This window comes from Pempheris klunzingeri, chromosome 23 (assembly GCF_042242105.1).
Source record: "Pempheris klunzingeri isolate RE-2024b chromosome 23, fPemKlu1.hap1, whole genome shotgun sequence".
In the NCBI taxonomy this organism is placed as follows: domain Eukaryota; kingdom Metazoa; phylum Chordata; class Actinopteri; order Acropomatiformes; family Pempheridae; genus Pempheris; species Pempheris klunzingeri.
In genome coordinates this window covers 2,748,715-2,768,802 of record NC_092034.1, presented here as the reverse complement: position 1 = coordinate 2,768,802, position 20,088 = coordinate 2,748,715, and the positions used below count along the sequence as shown (strand labels likewise).

Genomic DNA, 20,088 nt, shown 5'->3' with positions numbered 1-20,088 from the left:
AACAGATCTGTAATAAGTCTCACATTTAGAGTTTAAAATCCAAGTTACCAAGAGTGTAATGAGAGGCAAGAAGTGATGACCGAAAAGAAGAAGAAGAAGAAGAAGAAGAAAGAACTTGTACCTGTAAATCTGATGGATGGAGACACAACAAGCAGTAAAGCAGGTAAATGGAACTTATGTTTGACAATGAATTGGATGAAATGAGTTAAAAGATGAGTTTGTTACCTACATTAAGGCTGGAACTAGAGGTGGAAAGGTTAATGATAGCTGAGCTGGCTCCGTCTGCAAGCTACAACACACACACACACACACACACACACACACACACACACACACACACACACACACAGACAGACAGACATAAAAACATCTTCAGGTTAGCTGGTTAGCGTTAGCCACAATATTAGACATCACAGTGTAGTTTGCTGAATAAAGAGTTTAAAACATGTTTGTTATGTTAGAAACACATTAAACTGTAACAGTAACATCATTCGACATTACCAGACATATTAGTGACTCAAACACACCGTCACCGTCATGTGTTCGCCAAAAAGAGAAACAATTAATCATGAACCTTGACTACAAAAATGTCCTGTGAGGGAAAAACTGCCTTTACTTGTATCGGGCTTTTTTTCTTTCCCTGGGAGGTCCTGCTCTGTGAGGCGCCGACAGCAGCGCTCGGTTAACGCTGATCGGGCACGACGGAGCCCAGATTAGAAAGACAAAGTGTTTATATGAGGTCACGGAGGAGCTGAGCACATGGGGGAGCAAAAGAAGAAGAAGAAGAAGAAGAAGAAGACAGGAGGGGAGAGGCAAGGACATACAGACATAAAGAGCTAGTGTTTGTCCAAAGCCAGCATGAAGTAACAGAATTTCAGAATTGAACAGGTAGTTTGAGCTCCAGGTGCCTGCAGACACCAGCTGGGTGACTCCATGTTTGATTTGACGTCAGGACACTGACACCACATGAAGAGAAGCTGATTATACTGTGTTTGATTTGATGTTCTTTTCTATATTGAGATGACTAATGATTAGAATCTGCTCGGGTTTGAGCCGTCACCACGAGCGTGCCCGCCGGTTGCATCACTGTTATTATATCCACACAGACTTGTTTTCATGTCAAACCACTTTAATTGGATGGGGGCGTTAATGTCAGGGCGTGAGCACTAATTTCAACACCCCACTTCAACTCATCACACACACACACACACACACACTGATAAATATTAGCTGAGGTCATATTGTACATTTCTGGACCTCCCATGTCCCCACAAACACAAGCAGACAATTGAGATTTTGCATCAGTGCTATAATGGAAAAATGTCCCATGATGCCATGTGTGTGTGTGTGTGTGTGTGTGTGTGTGTGTGTTGTGGCGTCTGTGGGTTCAGGCATAACAAAGAGGGGCACCCAAAGAAAGATGGGAGAGGGTTTCCGGACGACAGAGGGGACGAGTGGTGGAGAGAAAAGGAAAAAGAGGAGGATGTGCTCTCTAATGAGCTGCCACATTAAAACGAGGAGGAGAGAATGGGAATTAAAGAGGAGAAAGACTGGGGAGCACAAGAAATGGAACGTGGCACAAAGGAGCGGAAGAGGAGATAAAAGGACAGTCTGGATAAAAGAGAAGAAGAAGAAGAAACGAAAACAGGTGAAGAAAAACAAAGAATAAAGAAACAGGTGAAGGACAGAGGGAGAGAATAAAGAAGAGATGACAACACACACTGTACCACCCACACACACACACACACAGTAACACACACACTGTAACCAGTAACACACACATTCACACACTTTAACAGACACACACTGTAACAAACACACACTGTAACAAACACACTGTAACAAACACACACTGTAACAAACACACACTATCACAAACACACAGTGTAACAAACACACTGTAACAAACACACAGTGTAACAAACACACAGTGTAACAGACACACACTATAACAAACACACACTGTAACAAACACACACTGTAACAAACACACACTGTAACAAACACACTGTAACAAACACACACTGTGACAAACACACACTGTAACAAACACACACTGTAACAAACACACAGTGTAACAGACACACACTATAACAAACACACACTGTAACAAACACACTGTAACACACACTGTAACAAACACACTGTAACAAACACACACTGTGACAAACACACTATAACAAACACACACTGTAACAAACACACTATAACAAACACACACTGTAACAAACACACACTGTAACAAACACACACTGTAACAAACACACAGTGTAACAGACACACAGTGTAACAAACACACACTGTAACAAACACACTGTAACAAACACACACTGTGACAAACACACTATAACAAACACACACTGTAACAAACACACACTGTAACAAACACACACTGTAACAGACACACACTATAACAAACACACACTGTAACAAACACACTGTGTAACAAACACACACTGTAACAAGCACACACTGTAACAAACACACAGTGTAACAAACACACTATAACAAACACACAGTGTAACAAACACACTATAACAAACGCACACTGCAACAAACACACTGCAACAAACACACTATAACAAACACACACTGTAACAAACACACAGTGTAACAAACACACTATAACAAACACACAGTGTAACAAACACACTATAACAAACGCACACTGCAACAAACACACTGTAACAAACACTGTTACAAACACACACAGTAACAAACACACTGTAACAAACACACTGTTACAAACACTGTTACAAACACACACAGTAACAAACACACTGCAACAAACACACTGTTACAAACACAGTAACAAACACACACAGTAACAAACACACTGTTACAAACATACACAGTAACAAACACACTATAACCACAGGGTCTGTGTTGTAAATCATCAAGGATCAGATTTTCCCTTCAGCGCTCACCAGGAGGAAGACTTCACTGAGACAAAGGAGAGGGGGAGGAAAAGGGAGGATGAGGAGGGTCGAGAGAAAGAACAGAGGAGGAGGGAAAGGAAAGGATATCAGAAAAAGGAGAGGAAATGGAGAGAGGAGACAAGGAAAGGTGGGGAAGAAGAAACAGATCAGGAGGAGGGGAGGAAGACTAAGAAGGGAAGAAGAAGAGAGGGAGGAGGACCATGATGTGAAAGAGGAAAGATAGGAGAGGAGAGACAAGAAGAAAGGAAGGGAAGGAAACAAGGAGAAAGGAAACAGGAGAGGAGAGTATGACGGGAATGCAATGTGGAAAAGAGGAAGAAGAGATGAAGGAGGAGGCAAGACAAGAGAGGAGAGGAGAGGAGAGGAGAGGAGAGGAGAGGAGAGGAGAGGAGAGGACGTTATAAGAGAAGGAGAGAAGAGAGGAAGAGAAAGAGTAGATGGAGAGGATGGAAGAAAGTGAGGAGAGGGAGAGGAGGTGAAGAGAAACAAAAGAGGAGAAGGAGACAAGAGAGGGAAATGGAGACAAGGAAGGAGAGGAGAGACGGAGAGGAAGGAAGGATGGAGGAGAAAGGAATGGAGCCAAAAGACAGGAGGGAAGAAGACGAGGAGGCGAGGAGAAAAGGAGATGGGGCTGATGGGGAGGAAGAAGGAAAGCAAGGAGAGGAGAAAGATGAGATGAGGAGAGGAGAGGGGACGAGGAGGGAAAAAAGGAGGAGGAGTGACAGCAGATGACGGGAGAGGGGAAAAAGTGAGGAGAAGAGAAGAAGAAGTGACGGCGGCGGAGGAGAGACACTGCAGGAATCCAGAACAGAAGTCTTGAATCATCGCCTCCACGCCGAGACGAGGTTGACACGAATCACGAGCTCGGAATTCTTTCCCAAAAAAAAAAAAAACCCAGAGCTTCTCCGCAGATTCACCGTCTTTGAATGTTACTCCAGCCTCCCTTAAAGGGCCACGGCGGCGGTTTTCCACGTTGTAGCCCATTAACTTCAAACCCTGCACACTTAAACATTACTGCAGGACATTTTCCAACATCTACCACACTGTCTTTGCTGATTTCTCAGAGGGCAGCCATTGGTCGCTCCCCTCCGGCTCCGCTCCTTCTCCTCGGACTATTTTTAGTAAAAGCAACAACAACACAATAAACATTAATTACTTTGGGTTTTTTTATGTTTTAGTTTAATGGACTTCGGGGAGCACGGTTTGATGACGGTGCATTCCTGAGTGTATCCAGCTCCCTTCACTCGTTATTGGTACAAACGTGATTACACATGGACCACTGCGGTCTACGTGTGTGTGTGTGTGTGTGTGTGTGTGTGTGTGTGTGTGTGTGTGTGTGTCTGTATTATTTATGTTTGCCCCCTCAACAGAGAGCATGACAGCCTTAATGCAGTCTGCCAAACCAATAGGATCAAATTATGTTGTCTCCCGATTCTATACAATCCTCTGTTCACTAATATACACAAAGAATCCATTTAATAGACCACAGAAGTGTGTGTGTGCATATATGTGTGTGTATTTGTGTGTGTGTGTTTACTGACTTCATGCTAAGACGTCAGATATCCTAAGATTTTAAAGTTTAAATAAACTTGTGTCTACGTTGTGCTCTTCTTCTGCTGCTCTGTGAAAACACGCCGTTTGGATTTAGCTCTCTTTATGATGTCATAAGGGGATCTGCTGATCATGTGACCTCTTCCAGCCCCTTCAGCAGGCCAGCTGACATCTTTACTTCCTTTCTCAATCATATTTCCAATTATTTTTCCAAAGCCATCAAGAGTTTTTTTCGCTAATGCGTCAAATAGCGGCGCTCTTCATCAAACACAGATACATTGTCAAACACCGCAGTTTGGTTACGTTTAGGCACCAAAACTACGTAGTTAGGTTGATGAAAATATGATTGTTTGTGCTATAATAAGAACATAACACGTGTAAGTTTGACTTGTGGTGTCACACAGGACACAAAGCCCGGTCTGCTGAGCCAAAGCCCGGCGCTTTGGGGGGACAAAGTATTTGACACCCTGGGAATCAATATGGATTGTTCACATATAGATTTGTATTATGAGGTCATAAGAAAAAAAACTACATGCTCATACTATCACACTCACAACATGTGGAAGAGGTTATAATGTTTTAATTCACTATCAGTCCTTTACCTGCAGCCTTGTAAGGATCTCAGGAACACAATGTTCAAAATGTCCTTGTGTGTGTTAATGTAGATGTTATTCATGTTTACTGTTAGCAGTCCTGATGTGTCGACTTTTGTGGTTTTAGCGTGCAAACACCGTTATGTGTGTCCTCAAGAATGTGTTCCATGTTCCTCCATTAGCAGAGAAAGAAAGAAAGAAAGACTTCATGTCTCTTAAACTTGGACAAAGGAGACGAAGGGAAAGGGGGAGAGAGGAACGTTAATGATTGGTGACGAACACGGGTCTCGTGGTCGCCACAGTAACCACCGACCACAGAGACGGTTGCCATGTCATCATGTCAGAACATGTTTATTTATGCTGCTGGTACCACTGAACACACACACACACACACACACACACATAAATACACTTAAGACCAAGAAACAGTAGACACACACAATCAGAACCCCCCTTTAATCAACCATCACAAGTGTACAAATGCCATGACACACACACACACACACACACACACACACACACACACACACACACACATTCATGCACACACACACACACACACACACACACACACACACACACACAGATGTTCCCTGTGGAAAGATGAGTGTTTGATACTTGCCCTTTAGACTTTAGACTGTTTATAACACCCCCACACCCCAAAAAAGCACGCATTCACACACTCAGATGCACATACACAGAATATCACGAATCAGCAGAAATGTCATCTCACACACACACACACACACACACACACACACACACACACACACACACACACACCTCATACATGCGTTTGGAAACTCTCTGGATCATCGTGTATTAAACCACTTACAGAGGGTTCAGCTGTAATGAGGAGCAACTGGAGCACCAAAGTTCAGCTGCAGTTTTTCTGTTACCGACTGAAAGCAAGCAGGAGCATCTTTGTGTGGGACTAAAGGTTTGATCCATCCAGTAAATGTGACAGCATGGAGTGATTATTGATCAGTAGTGGTCATAACTTCGATTAAAGAAGACTGTATGTGGTGCTTTTTGTGTTTATGTAGAGTAAAAATATGTCTTCTGCTGTAAGCAGCTTTCTCAGTCTGAACTTACCCTGAATACGTCTGGACTGAAGTCATAATTCAGATTTTTACTCTTTCCAACTACATTTTTATTGTTAATTATGGTTGACATATCTCTGTATAGCACTTTTAATTGTCAGTGGCAGGGTCCGCCACGTCCGCACTGGATTCAAATTACCCACATTAACAGGAAACAATAGGACTAAAAATCTTAAAGATCATAAGTTTACATTTAAATTGTCAATGAAGTTTCAAATTTAGAACTTTTTAAAGAAATTCAATGAAGTTTTTGCTGCAAAAATCATCCTGACTTTGACTACAAACTCTGTTTTGTCACACAACAATAAAAAAATCTGACCAACAAATATTGTGTGTAAAGTCTCATGTGTCCTCTTCTTTGTGCCGTAGAGCTTTCAGTCTACCGTACAAAGTCCAAGCACTCAATGTGTATCAATCCGCAGCTGAAAATAGTCCCCTAAAAAAGCAATATTTCCTCCTGTCTGAGGAATTCTTGCTTTTTAAATTCTGTTGTTTTCAATATTTAGGTGTTGAGTAGGAAACAATGGCTGCTGACAGATTAGAGGAGCATTAAAACATTTATGTTTCGGTCCTTTCATGGGGTTTGTTGAGGATAAGAGAAGCCAGATGATGACGTTAATGATGATGTCTTTACCTGGTCAGGCATGAGCGGCTCCTCGTCGTCAATGTCAATAAAAACCTCCCCAGAAATCAAGTGGGGCGTCTCACCTGCACACAAACACACAGTAGAGAGGCATTTTTAGCGTTGATTATCAGTGTAGTTCAATGTTTATATTCATCCATGTTTCTGTGCCTTACGTCTCCACTCCTCCTCCTCTTCCTCCGCCGCTCCCTCCTCCTCTGGGACGCACCGGTACTCCTCCAGCGACCGGATGGTGCACTGACCGACCACCGGCTTCCTCCCAAACTGCCGGTTGTCGATGACTTTGATGACGATCGGCGGCATGTAGAGCTCCTCACGTGGAAGTCTCTGCGGGGAGATGGAGGGAAGGAAGGAATGCGTTAAAAAAGAGAGGAGTGAGATAGAAAAGAGAAAAGGAAAGAGTATGAAGGAGACCTCTGACCTACAGCTGCACCAGCCTCCCGAACGCCTGACTCTAATTGGTTATGCCACTTGCCTGCCTGACGCTGATTGGCTACGGCTGCAGACTGTCTGAAGCTGATTGGTCACGCCTTGGTGACAATCCAATCAGGGCATCGTGACACCTTAGCTGACCCCTCTCACATTAAGGAAGGAATGACTGAATCTGTCGAGGTACAGATTTAATCTTTCACTCTTCCAATTAAAATCTCAGTTTGGGATTTTGAAATGAATGTTTTCATGTAAAGTGACTCCGCGAGCAGCAACATTCATTTAAATCACAGAACAGCTCACTCTGTTTTCTTCCACGGGCCAATTCTAGCAAGAACGCACAGTGGAACATTAAATAATTCAATCTTACCACAAACTGACTATTTGAATTATTATTGTCATTCAGGTCCATTTAAGAGAGAAAGTAGCTTGAGTTTGTGTCTTAATCATCAAACAAACTGTACATTTCAACTTTTAGAATAAAAAAAAGGCTTCTTTCATTATTAATTTGGGCTTTTTTTTATTACAACGTACAGTAAATACTTTAATTGATTGTTTAATGCAACTGCAAACAGGAATATTTTCACTACATTGCGATAGAGAACTTTTTTTTGCACCATTGACTAACAGCAAGCCGTCTTGACAGTCCAGGACCAGAGAGGATGGAGGAAGCTGTCGAGTTTAGCTGCGTTGCACCGTCCACCTTTATCTTACTCTCCAGTAAAAGGAGAAAAAGCTTCAGAACACATACTCGACCTAACGAGCTTGTCGGAAATCTCTATCTGCTGCTGGAAATGTGGGTGTTAGCATCTGCGTATTGGCTTCGTGTTTTCACGAAACACTATCGCGATAAGCTCGACTTCCCTCGACCGACTGAAGACAAGTTGGCTGAGGAGACGATCGCTACGAAGCCAATCTGAGTCAGTTTCAAAGCTGATTGTGCTGCTGCCAAACCGGCCCACAATATTACATTTTTGGAAGCCGTTACTGCAGTTACATTTAAAGGCAGTACCCCCATAATACTCTCATTCAGCCAGGCCGGCTCAATGGGGAAAGAAATGAGCTAGTAACGGTAATCCCTTTGACCTCTCCGGCTTTTAAAAGGCTTAAGTGGCGCTGATGATGCTAAACTCACACAATAAACTGAGAGAGCAAACGTTAGGTGGTTAGACTCTTCAAAGAGCTGCATTTAAGGAAAGTATGCACATGACATTTTGTTATGCCCCCATGGCATACGAAAACACTTACGCAGTCGACTTAAGACCTTATTATTGTTAACATTAAATGCTTGGACTCAGTTCAGGGGGCTGAATTTAAGGGAAAAATATGTGCATATTTCCACAGTCCGGTTGAGGCTGTCATACGCTTGCGGTGGTCAACACAGGACCTTAATCTTGTTAACATTAAACTGCCGGAGCCAAAGCAAGGATATGTATTTGAGGGAAAAATATGTGAATATTTCCATACTCCAGTTAAAGCTGTCATAATAAAACACCGAGGTGATCAACTTCAGACCTTAATATTGTTAACATTAAACTCTCTGAGCCCGTTCTGGAGCTGCTGTTGGGAAAAATGTGTGTAATATTTCCATATTTCAGTTTAGGTTTTCATAAGAAAACACTTAGGTGGAATGTAATGGCAGCGATGTAAACTCAGTGGAAATACATTCATGCAGGACAGTTTTTACATTTGAAGAATAAATGAATGTTGAGGCTCCTTCTAGTTTCCAATATTGTGGGTTTGTGTTGATTAAAATAAATGACTTTCTGCATCGTATCGGTCACATGATGTGTAGACGTGCGTGTAGTTTAGCCAACATTGTACAATCAGCTCGACATTAATCTGGAACAGAAGCGTTAATCTATTATCCTGAAAAAGCAGCGTTGTACTTTCAAGCAACGATAAGATTTCTGTAGAGTCAGGTGGGTGTAAAGAGGGAAATGTACCTTAACTGTTCCCTAAAACTGTGGTGGAAAGAAACTATTTAATACTTTTACAATTTTACCATTTTTCCCTTTGGTCCTAAAAAATGTTACAAGCTTCAGTTACAAATTACTTTTCATATTAAGACCTTACGTCGAAATGTATGATGAACTTATAAAGCACAAAGTTCTGTCAAAGATTAACGAAGTGGTTCTAAAAATAACACATCAAAGACCAACAGTCATTGAAGTGAATGAGAGACAGAGTGAATTTTCAAAGTGAATTTTGGTGCAAATGTGAACACAATATGAAATCACAGTTTCTAAAATAATCCCTCTGTTTTCCTGGTGAACTGAACTATGAGATTGACTTTGACTTTTCAGGCTGCTGGATTACACACGAGCCCTGAAATCTAGAGAAAATAGACATTTTAGCATCAGCGTTTGAAGATAAATCTGATATGAGGCGTCAGATTCCCTCGTCCTGCAGTGACGTCCAGTGTGAAAGGGTCTAGCCAGCTTTTGTACCACGGTCACATCCCTGCATTGACTCAGCAGTAGTACCGGACACACTGGTGGCCTCATCCTGCATCTTCACAACTCTGAACTCCAGAAATGTTCATTTGATGGAAAAACAGCTCTGCGACCGAACTGGAGGCGTCTAAAATGTGTCACTTTTATCTAAAATAGCCAACGTCCACATTCACAGTTACTGATTTTATGCTAACGGAGGGTTTCTACTTTTTTTTTTTGGAAGAGCAGAAGGAGCAGCAGAGTCCATTATTGTGGCTCCACTGATGAAGATAAATGACTGACACAAACCACATCACAGCAGAACTCTCATTAGCCACGAAAGCAGTGAGCTGCACTGATTACATCTGCGTAATCTGTGTATATGTACAGTACAGCGTGTCCCCATGTTCTTACCACATCAAGGATCAACTTATTGATGTCAAAGTTGGGCTTCTTCTTCACGCTGCGAATGACGCAGCTCTGGACCGCGGTGCCGCCGCACTCCACCTGCAGGCTGGGGGAGGTAACGCTGGCCAACTGGAAGCTTTTCAGGTTGCGAACGCCCCACGCTAAGATCTGACAGAGGACATGAGAAGTTTAGGTTCAGCTTTAAGTTGTTCAACCATCACCTGATCGTTTTAATCTATAAAATGTTGTAAAGTAATGAAAAATGCTCATCACACTCTCCTACAGCACAGCGTGGCATCTTAAACTTGTTTATTTTGCTTGACAAAACCCACAAAGGTCTTCAAGAACAAAATTAAATCAACGTGAGAAAAGCAGTAAATCCTTTTTATATTTTAGAAGGTGGAATCTACAAATGTTTACAAAGGATTACCAATAATCTTGTAAATCAGCTGGCCCCTCTCAGAGCTTTGTCCATTTGACAGAAATGTCTGATACTCCCAAGCAGCTTACCAGCTTTGCTGCTTATCTTATGTGACAGAAGTGTAAATATCTTTGGACTGATGGTTAAACTAACGAAGACATATGAAGATGTCACTTCAGGAGATTGAATGAATGAGATTCCTGACATTTTCTAATCCGAACAATGAAGTGATTTATTGAGAAAAGTGTCAAAAGGTGGTTTGAAGGACTGGTTCAAGTTAACGGGATGCCGTCTCCACCTTCATTTTGAGTTAACAGACAAAATAGTAGAAATCCTCTCATCTAACTCTTGAAAAAAACTGTTCCTTTAATAAGTGTCTACATTTGTTTGGATCGGATGTCTGTCTGCTTTGGCTTTGGAGTTCATTATAAATGCTGTGAATCCAAGCTGACCACAGCTGCCATCTTCCCCAAAGGAGCGAGCTACAAACTTTCCAGCGCCGCCTGTCAATCACACAGGAGCTTCCAAGAAACCGGTGCCACTGAGAAGTTAAACAGGAAAATGAGGCGCATGGTTGTAGTAGATGGTGGTGATACCTCAATGGCGGTCCTCTGCAGAACAGGTTTGATCCCCTGAGGAACCACGAAAACGTTGGGCTCCTTCTGAGGGGGCAGGTGAGGAAGGTCCGACTCCTCCGGCTGCCAATAGGAACGCAGGACAGCGGTGAGTCATCGAGCACAGATAAAAGAAAACAAGCCATGCTGGTCTCTGTCTTGACTTAATGACTTAATGTTTAGTATTGACATGCCAGATGAGTTTTAGTGGGTTAAAAGAGTTCAAGTCGAGACAAATTCAGGTTTCTGACCAGATGCGTCACTACAAAAAGACCAGAGAGGACGTCTGTTACGTTACAGCATGAGTCATTATCTACACAGACTCTTCTAGAACCACCACAGAATGATGTGAACCACTTTAAACAGCTTATGTTAACTACCTGCAGAAGAAAGATAGATGTTAAGTGTGTTGAAATCACTGAAAGATGATGATCTCCAGAGGGAACATTTGTTAACCCCGAATCTTTATTATCTAAGAGTGAAGGATGTGTCAGTCGTCCTCTCTGGCCTTCCACACAGAATCAACTAAATATCTAACAGACAACAAAACATTGTTGGAGGAATTTTGGAAAGTAAACAAAAAGGTAAAGAACAAACAGGCACATATAACAGAATCAGACAGGGTGAATGATGAGGTGATGTGTGTGTGTGTGCAGTAGGTGAACATGCAGACATGAAACAGGACGGATGTTTTCCCTAATTCTGTCTGCGTTTGTGTCCACGGCTGTGTGCACGTTGTACCCATTGCTGCAGGTTCTCAGGGAGGAATCCTGGAAACAGCAACTGAGGAAGCGACATTGAAGGAAAGGAGACGAAAAAAAAGATGAAGAGCAAGTGAAGTAAAGGAGAAGAACTGTAGGTGTGGAACGTCGGCAAAAGCAAAAGATATTAAGGATTTCATATGACACATTCTTGCAATATTCTTGTCATCGTTTTCTTTTCCCACACACGTACACCCACGCAGCATCAAAGTCAAACCTCATCACTTCATCACGGTCTCCTGAACTCCAGTTATGGGACTAAATGGGGAGAAATGGTTGTGATTTGCCGTCAGTGTGGTTTTACCTCGTCTAGAACGTGGGTGGAGGTCATGATGTCTCCCTGTGGGTGAGACAGGAGAAGACCAGCTTGGTTTTAAAAGCTGGAAATGTACAAAACAGGTGAAATGGTGATGATGAATCCAAGAAAAAGTGACAGAGAGGAAGAGCAGGACAAGGATAAACTGACCTCTTGACCTGGAATATGGTGAACCGCCGGCTGTAGACACAAAGTGGAGAGATAAGACAAAAATACAGATGTTGGAGGAAGATATGCAGAAGACAAAGCTACCAAACCCATCACTGGCTGATGGCTGAAATTTATTACAGACTACGACAAGAGTCAGGCGTCAGTTTGAAGTGACGTGAACACGACATGATGTGAAAGGTGGAAGGTTGACCTCCGACCTTTTCTCTGCGTATCAGTTGGAAGGCGGCCAACAGCTCGCCGGCGTTCTTCTCCCCGAGGCGGATTGGGAACCAGGCCAGGCGGGGGGAGGCGGTCAGGGAGGGCTGACACACACAGCGGCCCATGAACTCATCTGCACCCTGGACATTTAGAAGAAGGAAGCGTCAGAGGCTTCGGTCCAGCCTCAGCAGGGACAACATGTCAAACACTCACGTATGTGTCCGAATCGTAAAGCTCCACTACGACGTTGGGCGGAGTGGTCATCGAGGCCTCTGGGTCGCCGAAGATCTCCACCTCATAGAAGATGAGCGACTGGTCCCAGGTGGGGTTGAGAGTGTTGCGCACCGTCACTGTTTTCTGGGACTGATGGAGGAACGACACGATGGCGTAGGGGTCTGGAGAGACACAGCAGAACGTAGCGCTCATTTTAAGTCGGCGCCTAAAAGCCTCAGCTGAAGTTGCAGTAAGATGCAGAGTAGACGATGATGTCGTGGTTGTGTGTGTGTGTGTGTGTGTGTGTGTGTGTGTGTCCAAACTATCCCGGCGTCCCACACAGTGACATCAGCAGCTCGGGAATGCCGAGCTCGAGACAGAGAGCTGGGAACACCGCTCGGAGAAGTTTGTTATTCCAGGTCAGAACCACTCTCCTCCATGTTAACACACACACACACACACACACACACGACTTACTCACAGCTTACAATGTGGACACATGCATGAAAACACACACATATATGTACAGTTACACACACACACACACAGAAAGTGAGTAGTTTGTTATTTCAGGCCCAGTAAAGAGTCTCTATGGAGCCGTTAGCATTAGAGTAAACAGAAGCTAAGTTGCATTTTCCCACCAACCCTCAATTAACCTTGGGTCACACACACACACACACACACACACACACACACACACACACACACACACACACACACACACACACACACACACACACACACACACACACACTGCACAGACACACCACCCATGGTGACCCATTCAATTACTGTCCATTCCCAACAGCCCATTAGCTCATATAAACAGCAATACAAACAGCCCAGAGGGGTTAGGTAAGTTTGTGTGTGAGTGAGTGTGTGTGTGTGTGTGTGTGTGTGTGTGTGTGTGTGTGTGTGGAGGGGAAGCAACAGTAGTCCGGACCCCAGCGGGAGCCGCAGGAGTGCATAAACACAACGACGGCGACCGGGAAGAAAGAGTTAGAGATGAGGAGGGGAAAGACAGATAGATGGGGGAAACAAGGGGTGAGGGACAGGGGGGAGAGAAAGAGAGAGAGAGAGAGAAGAATGGAGGGAGGAGGAGATTAGATTTATTTCTAAATGTGGGAATTTAGATCATCACAAAAAATAAATTCCAAAATCAGAGACAGACGAACAGAGAATATGGGAAACTGTCACGTTCGCTTTGGACGGATCAAAAGACGTCGAGAAATAAAACCAGAAATAAAGAGATGAGGAAGAAGAGAGACAGAAAGAAAACAGGAAGACAAAGACAGAAAAAAGGCCTCAGTCTTTGATAGCTCACTCAGTCTTTAATCATGGCCGCCAAGAAGCCATTTAATACCAGATTAACACGCAACTGAAGCCCATCCATCAACTCTACTCATCCGTTACACTGTGTGTGTGTGTGTGTGTGTGTGTGTGTCCCACCCTCTCTTTAACCAGCCTCCTGCCACCATCTATCATTTCTCTCTTCCTCTGTCTATTCATCTCTGTGTTTTTTAAAGCTTCGCCTCTGTTTTCACATCGGAGTCTGCGGTGGGTTTCTGATTACCGCACACACAGTAGCTGTAGTTTCCAGGACGGGCGAATAAAAGGAGAAGACATTTTCTCTTTTTTTTATTCTTTTCTTCTCCGCAGACATCGAGTCTTAGCTGCTCTCTCTCTGCCTGTGGCTTTTATTAAAAGCTCAGTAACACTGCTTGATGTTAAAGCTTTATTTTTTAGGTTCGTCTACGTCTCTGTGCTTGAAGACGCTGTTTCACATTAGGAAAGTAAAGACCCTGAGCGTCCTAAGCTGTAAACACTCGTCAGACATGTTCTCAGCTTTGTTTTGCGGCTGTGACACACCACCAAGTGAAGGTGCGGAATAAACCTTTAAAGCCACCAGATGGCGCAAGTGTGTCGGCATCAGAGCCGATACGTGACGGACGCCTGGAGGAAGAGTTGAAATGCTTCACTGCACAATACCTGAGAAGCTGTCTTTGTCCATGGCCAGCAGGTCTCTGGCCTGGTACAGGTAGCAGCGCAGGTGGTAGCGGGTTCCACCTGCACACACACACACACACACACACACACACACACACACACACACACATATATATATATGTATATGTTGTATTGACAAAGAAGGAGATCATAAGAGAGCTGAAGAGTAAAATAATGTAACTGTCTTACAGTCAAAGAAGCAGGAAACAGTCGGTCTGTTGACTCCGAACGTGGTTGTGACCAACTTGTCGTCGTTCCTGTCTTCTATGCTGCTCTGTGGGAGGAAGAGGAGGAAGAGGAGGCAGAGAAAAAGGAAGATGAAGATCACATTCAGAAAGAGAAGAACAGGCAACTCTGTGGCACACTCTCCTTCTGCAGGGATTTCAAAATAAAAGTCTAATTTAAGGCTCTGAAAAGTCTGAACATGGCCAAAACTGTGTGGACGCTCATGCTCACACACTTCTGTGTAAATTTACTGAGGGTCAGGTTCTCATTGTTTGGGTCTCTTCATTTCAGCGTTACATTTTAGACAAAACTGCCCTTTCAACTTCAAGTTTGAATCTTAAATCTTGAGGAAAACCCTCCCAGACGATTGGAGGCTGTTGAAGCAGCAGATTCAGGCCTGTGGTTTATGAACGGGATGTTCAGCAATCACATGTGGGGGAAATGTTCAGCTGTCCACATACTTCTGGCCATGTAGTGAATCTTAAATGACAGTTTATTTTATCAGCTCTCTCTCTCACCAAAGAACACTCCAGAGCAAAGATGGCGGCCGGGCCCGTCTTCTCCAGCGGCTCCATGCGGCACCTCCACCTGCGCCTCCTGAAGCTGTCCGTCTTCCTCGGCTTCAGGTGGAACCTCCAGCCGAACAGCGAGGCGTACTCCCAGCCCTCCCTCTCCGCCTCGTCCGGACGCTGCTGTGATCACACACACACACACACACACACACCTCAGAACATCTGTGTGTGTGAGACACTTTTCACATAAAATATCAACCATATGACATTATTACTCTTTTCTAAATTAGGATTCAAACCCAGACGTCCTGATGCACCACAAGTTTAAAGGGATGTCTCAAAGCTAAAGTTTATGTAAAGTTCATCTTTCCTCTTGTTTATATGTGGAACCAGAGCTCCATCTAGTGGCTGAGGGAAGGAAACTAGTGGATGAGACGAGGACGAGCAGGATGACTAGTGATCCAGATTAACGGCTGTAAAACAACAACTACCTAATAACACGTGTGATGAGCCTTTTGAAAAACAGATATTTGTGAGCTGTTTTTAAAGATGTGCGTCATCAGTAGGAAGTTTTCCTTGGATTGTGATTTTTTTTTAAAGTTTCTGACTATTTCTCTAACTTATAAAATCCATTTCGGAGGCAGGTTTGTGGCAAATAAATCTACATTTATAATTTTTCTCTCTGGTGGTTGGGGGCCAAACTAAAAAAGAAATCAAAGAACACGTGAAATAAGTTTTTTCCAAAGGTGGATTCTGTCATTTTTAGGTGCTTCTTATCACGCTGCCCTCGTGGCGTGTCATACCTTCCCCTTCTCACTCTTCTTCTTGCATTCCCAGCCTGTAACTCTACCGTCACCTCCACATAAAGGCTCCAGACTCTTTCTCTCTACCTTTCTGAGAGCTTCCATCTTCTGTTGGTCTCGTCGTCTCATGCGAACCCATCGCCTCCTTCGGTTGGTGTGGTACATCTTCTCCGCCGGCACCCACGACTTGGGGCGGCGGTCAGGAGGGATGGTGATGCCGTACTCCCAGCCTGGTGGACACACACAGAACGGGACGCATTAGTGCCTTTCTGATGGGAGACATTCAGCTTTGCAGCACACAGGAGGAGCTCTGGTGTAAATGACCAAATGGATGATGGCTGAATTCCATTTAGCTGCTGTAGCTCCCTGTCACGGCTCGCTGGGACGGAGCCGTCGTTAATGAAAAGTCACCTTGATCATCCACGGCCCTGTTGAGGTCTTCGCTCCACTCCACCTCCTCCCACACCCAACCAGGTGGACACTCCACCTCGTCCTTTGGTACCGCCTTCTCCCCGTTCTAACACACACACACACACACACACACACACACACACACACACACTGTTTAGGTAAGCGAAGCCTGACGAGGTGCAGAAACACACACACTCGCAGTATTTGCACACACACACCACGTCGGTGTATCCCTCCGGCATGCCGATCCACTGTCCGCCCGGTAACCTCATCTGATTTTCAAACACTTCCTCTGTGAAGGTCATGTGACCGGCGTCCACGTCAAACAGCAGCCTGAGGGACACACACACATTTGAAAAGTATATTTAAAAGTGTATTATGTCCACTGTGGGCTACTGTAGTTTACGCCATGTGGTTATTTCTAATGTGGTCTGGCTGAGAAGTAGAAGAAGAAAAAGAAGAAGAAATGACTCATAAAAACAAAAGATTAGGAAGCTCATCTGCTTGAAGATGAAAAAAAAATGTCTCCATCTTCTTCTGTAAAGCTCAACGAACAAAAAGAAATCAAAGAAGAAGAATTCCAGAGATTCTCACAGAGACGATGAGTCAAAGACGCACACACACACTTACGTCTTCTCGGGGCTGATGTACCAGTCTCCAGCCCAGGTCCATCCAGGCGAGGGCTTGAAGCTCTCTTTGGGCAGTTTAACTCTTCCAGTGACGTCACTGAACTTGGGGTAGGTCAGACCTGTGGTGCCCCAGCTGCCCACCAGGGCCAGTCGGGTCTGGTTCTCGTACTGCACACAGACGGAGACACACTTTAAAGCCCCGGAGCTTCTGTTTGCTTCATTAGCTCCCAGTGGCATTTAATCTCATCGCTGTGAGATTGAATTTGAGATTGAATTTTCGTGGAATGAATCGACTCCCAGCAGCAGCAGAGTGTATTTTACCGTCTCAGCGAAGACCGACAGCTTTCCTTCGGCGTATTGGTTGAAGTGTTTGACGTCAGCAGCCAATCCGAACCAGACTTTGACCCTCAGCTGACCAGGAAGTTTGGCTTCTCCACCGCTGCCCTGTGGGCACTGCACATCACACACAGCAGGCCAGTGAGACTAAACGTTTCTGTGCATGTGTGTGTGTGTGTGTGTGTGTGTGTGTGTGTGTACCTTGAGGAAGACCGTCTGCAGCTGTCCGCAGTGTTTCCCACAGTGCTGCTGGGAGAAGATCACAGTGTGTGCTGGGATGCGGTGGTACGCCACCCTGCGGTCGCCCTGCAGCATCCATATCACGATGTCTGGAAGACTGTTCTGGGGCTGAGCGAGAGACACCGAGTACAGAGAGAGAGAGAGAGAGATACTTTTATATTTGTAGATATCAGAATCAGAATCAGAATCAGAATTACTTTAATAATCCGCAGGGGGAAATTCCTTTTTGTTACACACAGCTCCAAAAGAATAAGAATACACTTCAAACACAAAGTAAAATATAAATATATAAAAGTATGAATAAAAAAAAAAGATGTATTAAAAATTATTATTACAAATGATTACACAGAGGTAAATTACTGCACCAGGTGAGTCCAGAGTCTTATATGTGTTTATGTTCGGTAGAGCCCTTGTTTCTGCACCACTCCTGACACGCTCACCTCCTCAGCCATCGTCCTCAGCCTGCCGGCCCAGTCCTCAGCCTGCTCCAGCACTGTGGACAGCTCAGTGGCAGGACCGTGCTTCAGTGCGAGCGCCGCCGCCACAATCTGCTGCAGGTGGAGGGTGCGGATGTGCCTCAGGGAGCGATCCAGAGGGGTCGCACACTGCCACTGGTCGAGAGACGGCAGCTCCACACTGAAAAAAAGAGAGAGAGAGAGAAACATGAGTGCTGTCAACAGTTATATAAGAGGTACAAACAAACTAAAAAGCAAATAAAAGAACATTTCAACCAATTTGTGTAGCAAGAATAGAGAGAACTACAGCAGAATACAAAGAATCACAATTCTGCACACTTTCTCGTTAATATTCAGGTAATTCTCCTCAAAACTTTATTGTCGTTAACTGTGAAGTGACAGCGATGCAACCACTGGTGGTAAAAGTAACGATACAGCAATGTTAAAATACTTCAGCACAACTAAAAGTAGTCAGACTGTGATATTATTTCATTGTTACTGATGCAGTCCTGTCTAAATAGTATGTTACTGCTAAGTGCAGTATATATTTTATATGAAATATACATTAAAGTAGCATTAAATGGAATATATAAGTGGAATATTTGAGTAAATGTGGTTGGCTACATTCCACCACTGTGTAAAATACCTAAAACACACAAACCTGCAGTCTGTGATGACCTGATCCAACATCTCCACCACTCTGAGCTCCACCTCCTCCAGATCACTGCCCGCCTTCACATCCAGCTGCACCCGCTGCAGGTTCGCCTCCTGCACACACACACACACACACACACACACACAGATTCAGATGGTAAATGCTCCACACACTCATTTCTCAGAGAATTTCTCACTTTCAACAACTAAAGCTCAACTAGGGCAGGTGTTCGAGACCACACACACACACACACAGGTACAACACCCACCAGTCTCTCCAGGACGGCCAGCAGCATGTTGAGAGCCTCGATCCTCAGGCTGATGTCCTCCCACTCTGATGACAGGACCACCACAGGCTTCACGTTCCCCCAGGGCAGATAGTAGTAGTGGCATCCTGGAACACACAGAAACACACACGTGCAGATGACCATTATTATGAAAACCATCAAACTGTGCCTTTAAAATCAGTCTGTTATACAGAAATAACAGAACACAGAATCAAATTTGAGTATTCGACAAAGCCGTGTAATAAATTAATTTGATGCATGTTTGAGCTTTGACCTCTGACGTACCGTCAAACACGGCCCGGCTGAACTGGGTGGTGGAGGCCAGGGGGAGGCAGGTGTAGTCAAACTTGTTGCCGTAGTTACCGATGCTGACCTCGAACTGGATGGCGTCGTCGACGTCCTGGAGGAGCGTGGCCGAGTAAAAGGACACGAAGAGGGAGAACTTCCTCTTCCTGAGAAACTTCTGTCAGAGGGAGAGAAAAAAAAAAAACGAGTGAGAAGGAGCGACACCTTTACAACCACACACACACACACACACACACACACACACACACTCTTCCTCACCTCTACCACCAGCAGGTCATCTGATGGGATGTCTTCAGTCTTCTGCTCCGGCTTGTCCGCCAGTTTTGTAGTCAGTTCCAGTAAAACTCGACCTCGGTACGCCACGCCCTCCCCCTGACGGACAGGAAACCACCTTTAAACAAGCAGCATTCCTTAAACTGTCGACACAT

The 20,088-nt window shown here is 44.3% G+C and overlaps 1 protein-coding gene across 1 annotated transcript in view; it reads right to left on the bottom strand.

Moving 5' to 3' along the window:
• Nucleotides 1–20,088, bottom strand: part of dysf (dysferlin, limb girdle muscular dystrophy 2B (autosomal recessive)) — a 71,475-nt gene that overhangs the window by 32,110 nt on the left and 19,277 nt on the right. Inside the window, exons 19-41 of the mRNA XM_070855188.1 lie at nucleotides 19,919–20,032; nucleotides 19,640–19,817; nucleotides 19,337–19,461; nucleotides 19,075–19,181; nucleotides 18,399–18,594; nucleotides 17,920–18,066; nucleotides 17,704–17,835; nucleotides 17,384–17,550; nucleotides 16,972–17,086; nucleotides 16,754–16,859; nucleotides 16,430–16,572; nucleotides 15,546–15,719; nucleotides 14,992–15,076; nucleotides 14,785–14,862; nucleotides 12,796–12,977; nucleotides 12,582–12,722; nucleotides 12,364–12,393; nucleotides 12,202–12,237; nucleotides 11,878–11,919; nucleotides 11,119–11,220; nucleotides 10,108–10,269; nucleotides 6,985–7,156; nucleotides 6,821–6,894 (exon numbers count right to left, since the gene is read on the bottom strand). Of these exons, the coding sequence (XP_070711289.1) occupies nucleotides 6,821–6,894; nucleotides 6,985–7,156; nucleotides 10,108–10,269; nucleotides 11,119–11,220; nucleotides 11,878–11,919; nucleotides 12,202–12,237; nucleotides 12,364–12,393; nucleotides 12,582–12,722; nucleotides 12,796–12,977; nucleotides 14,785–14,862; nucleotides 14,992–15,076; nucleotides 15,546–15,719; nucleotides 16,430–16,572; nucleotides 16,754–16,859; nucleotides 16,972–17,086; nucleotides 17,384–17,550; nucleotides 17,704–17,835; nucleotides 17,920–18,066; nucleotides 18,399–18,594; nucleotides 19,075–19,181; nucleotides 19,337–19,461; nucleotides 19,640–19,817; nucleotides 19,919–20,032 (2,808 nt within the window). The remainder of the gene's footprint in view (nucleotides 1–6,820; nucleotides 6,895–6,984; nucleotides 7,157–10,107; nucleotides 10,270–11,118; nucleotides 11,221–11,877; nucleotides 11,920–12,201; nucleotides 12,238–12,363; nucleotides 12,394–12,581; nucleotides 12,723–12,795; nucleotides 12,978–14,784; nucleotides 14,863–14,991; nucleotides 15,077–15,545; nucleotides 15,720–16,429; nucleotides 16,573–16,753; nucleotides 16,860–16,971; nucleotides 17,087–17,383; nucleotides 17,551–17,703; nucleotides 17,836–17,919; nucleotides 18,067–18,398; nucleotides 18,595–19,074; nucleotides 19,182–19,336; nucleotides 19,462–19,639; nucleotides 19,818–19,918; nucleotides 20,033–20,088) is intronic.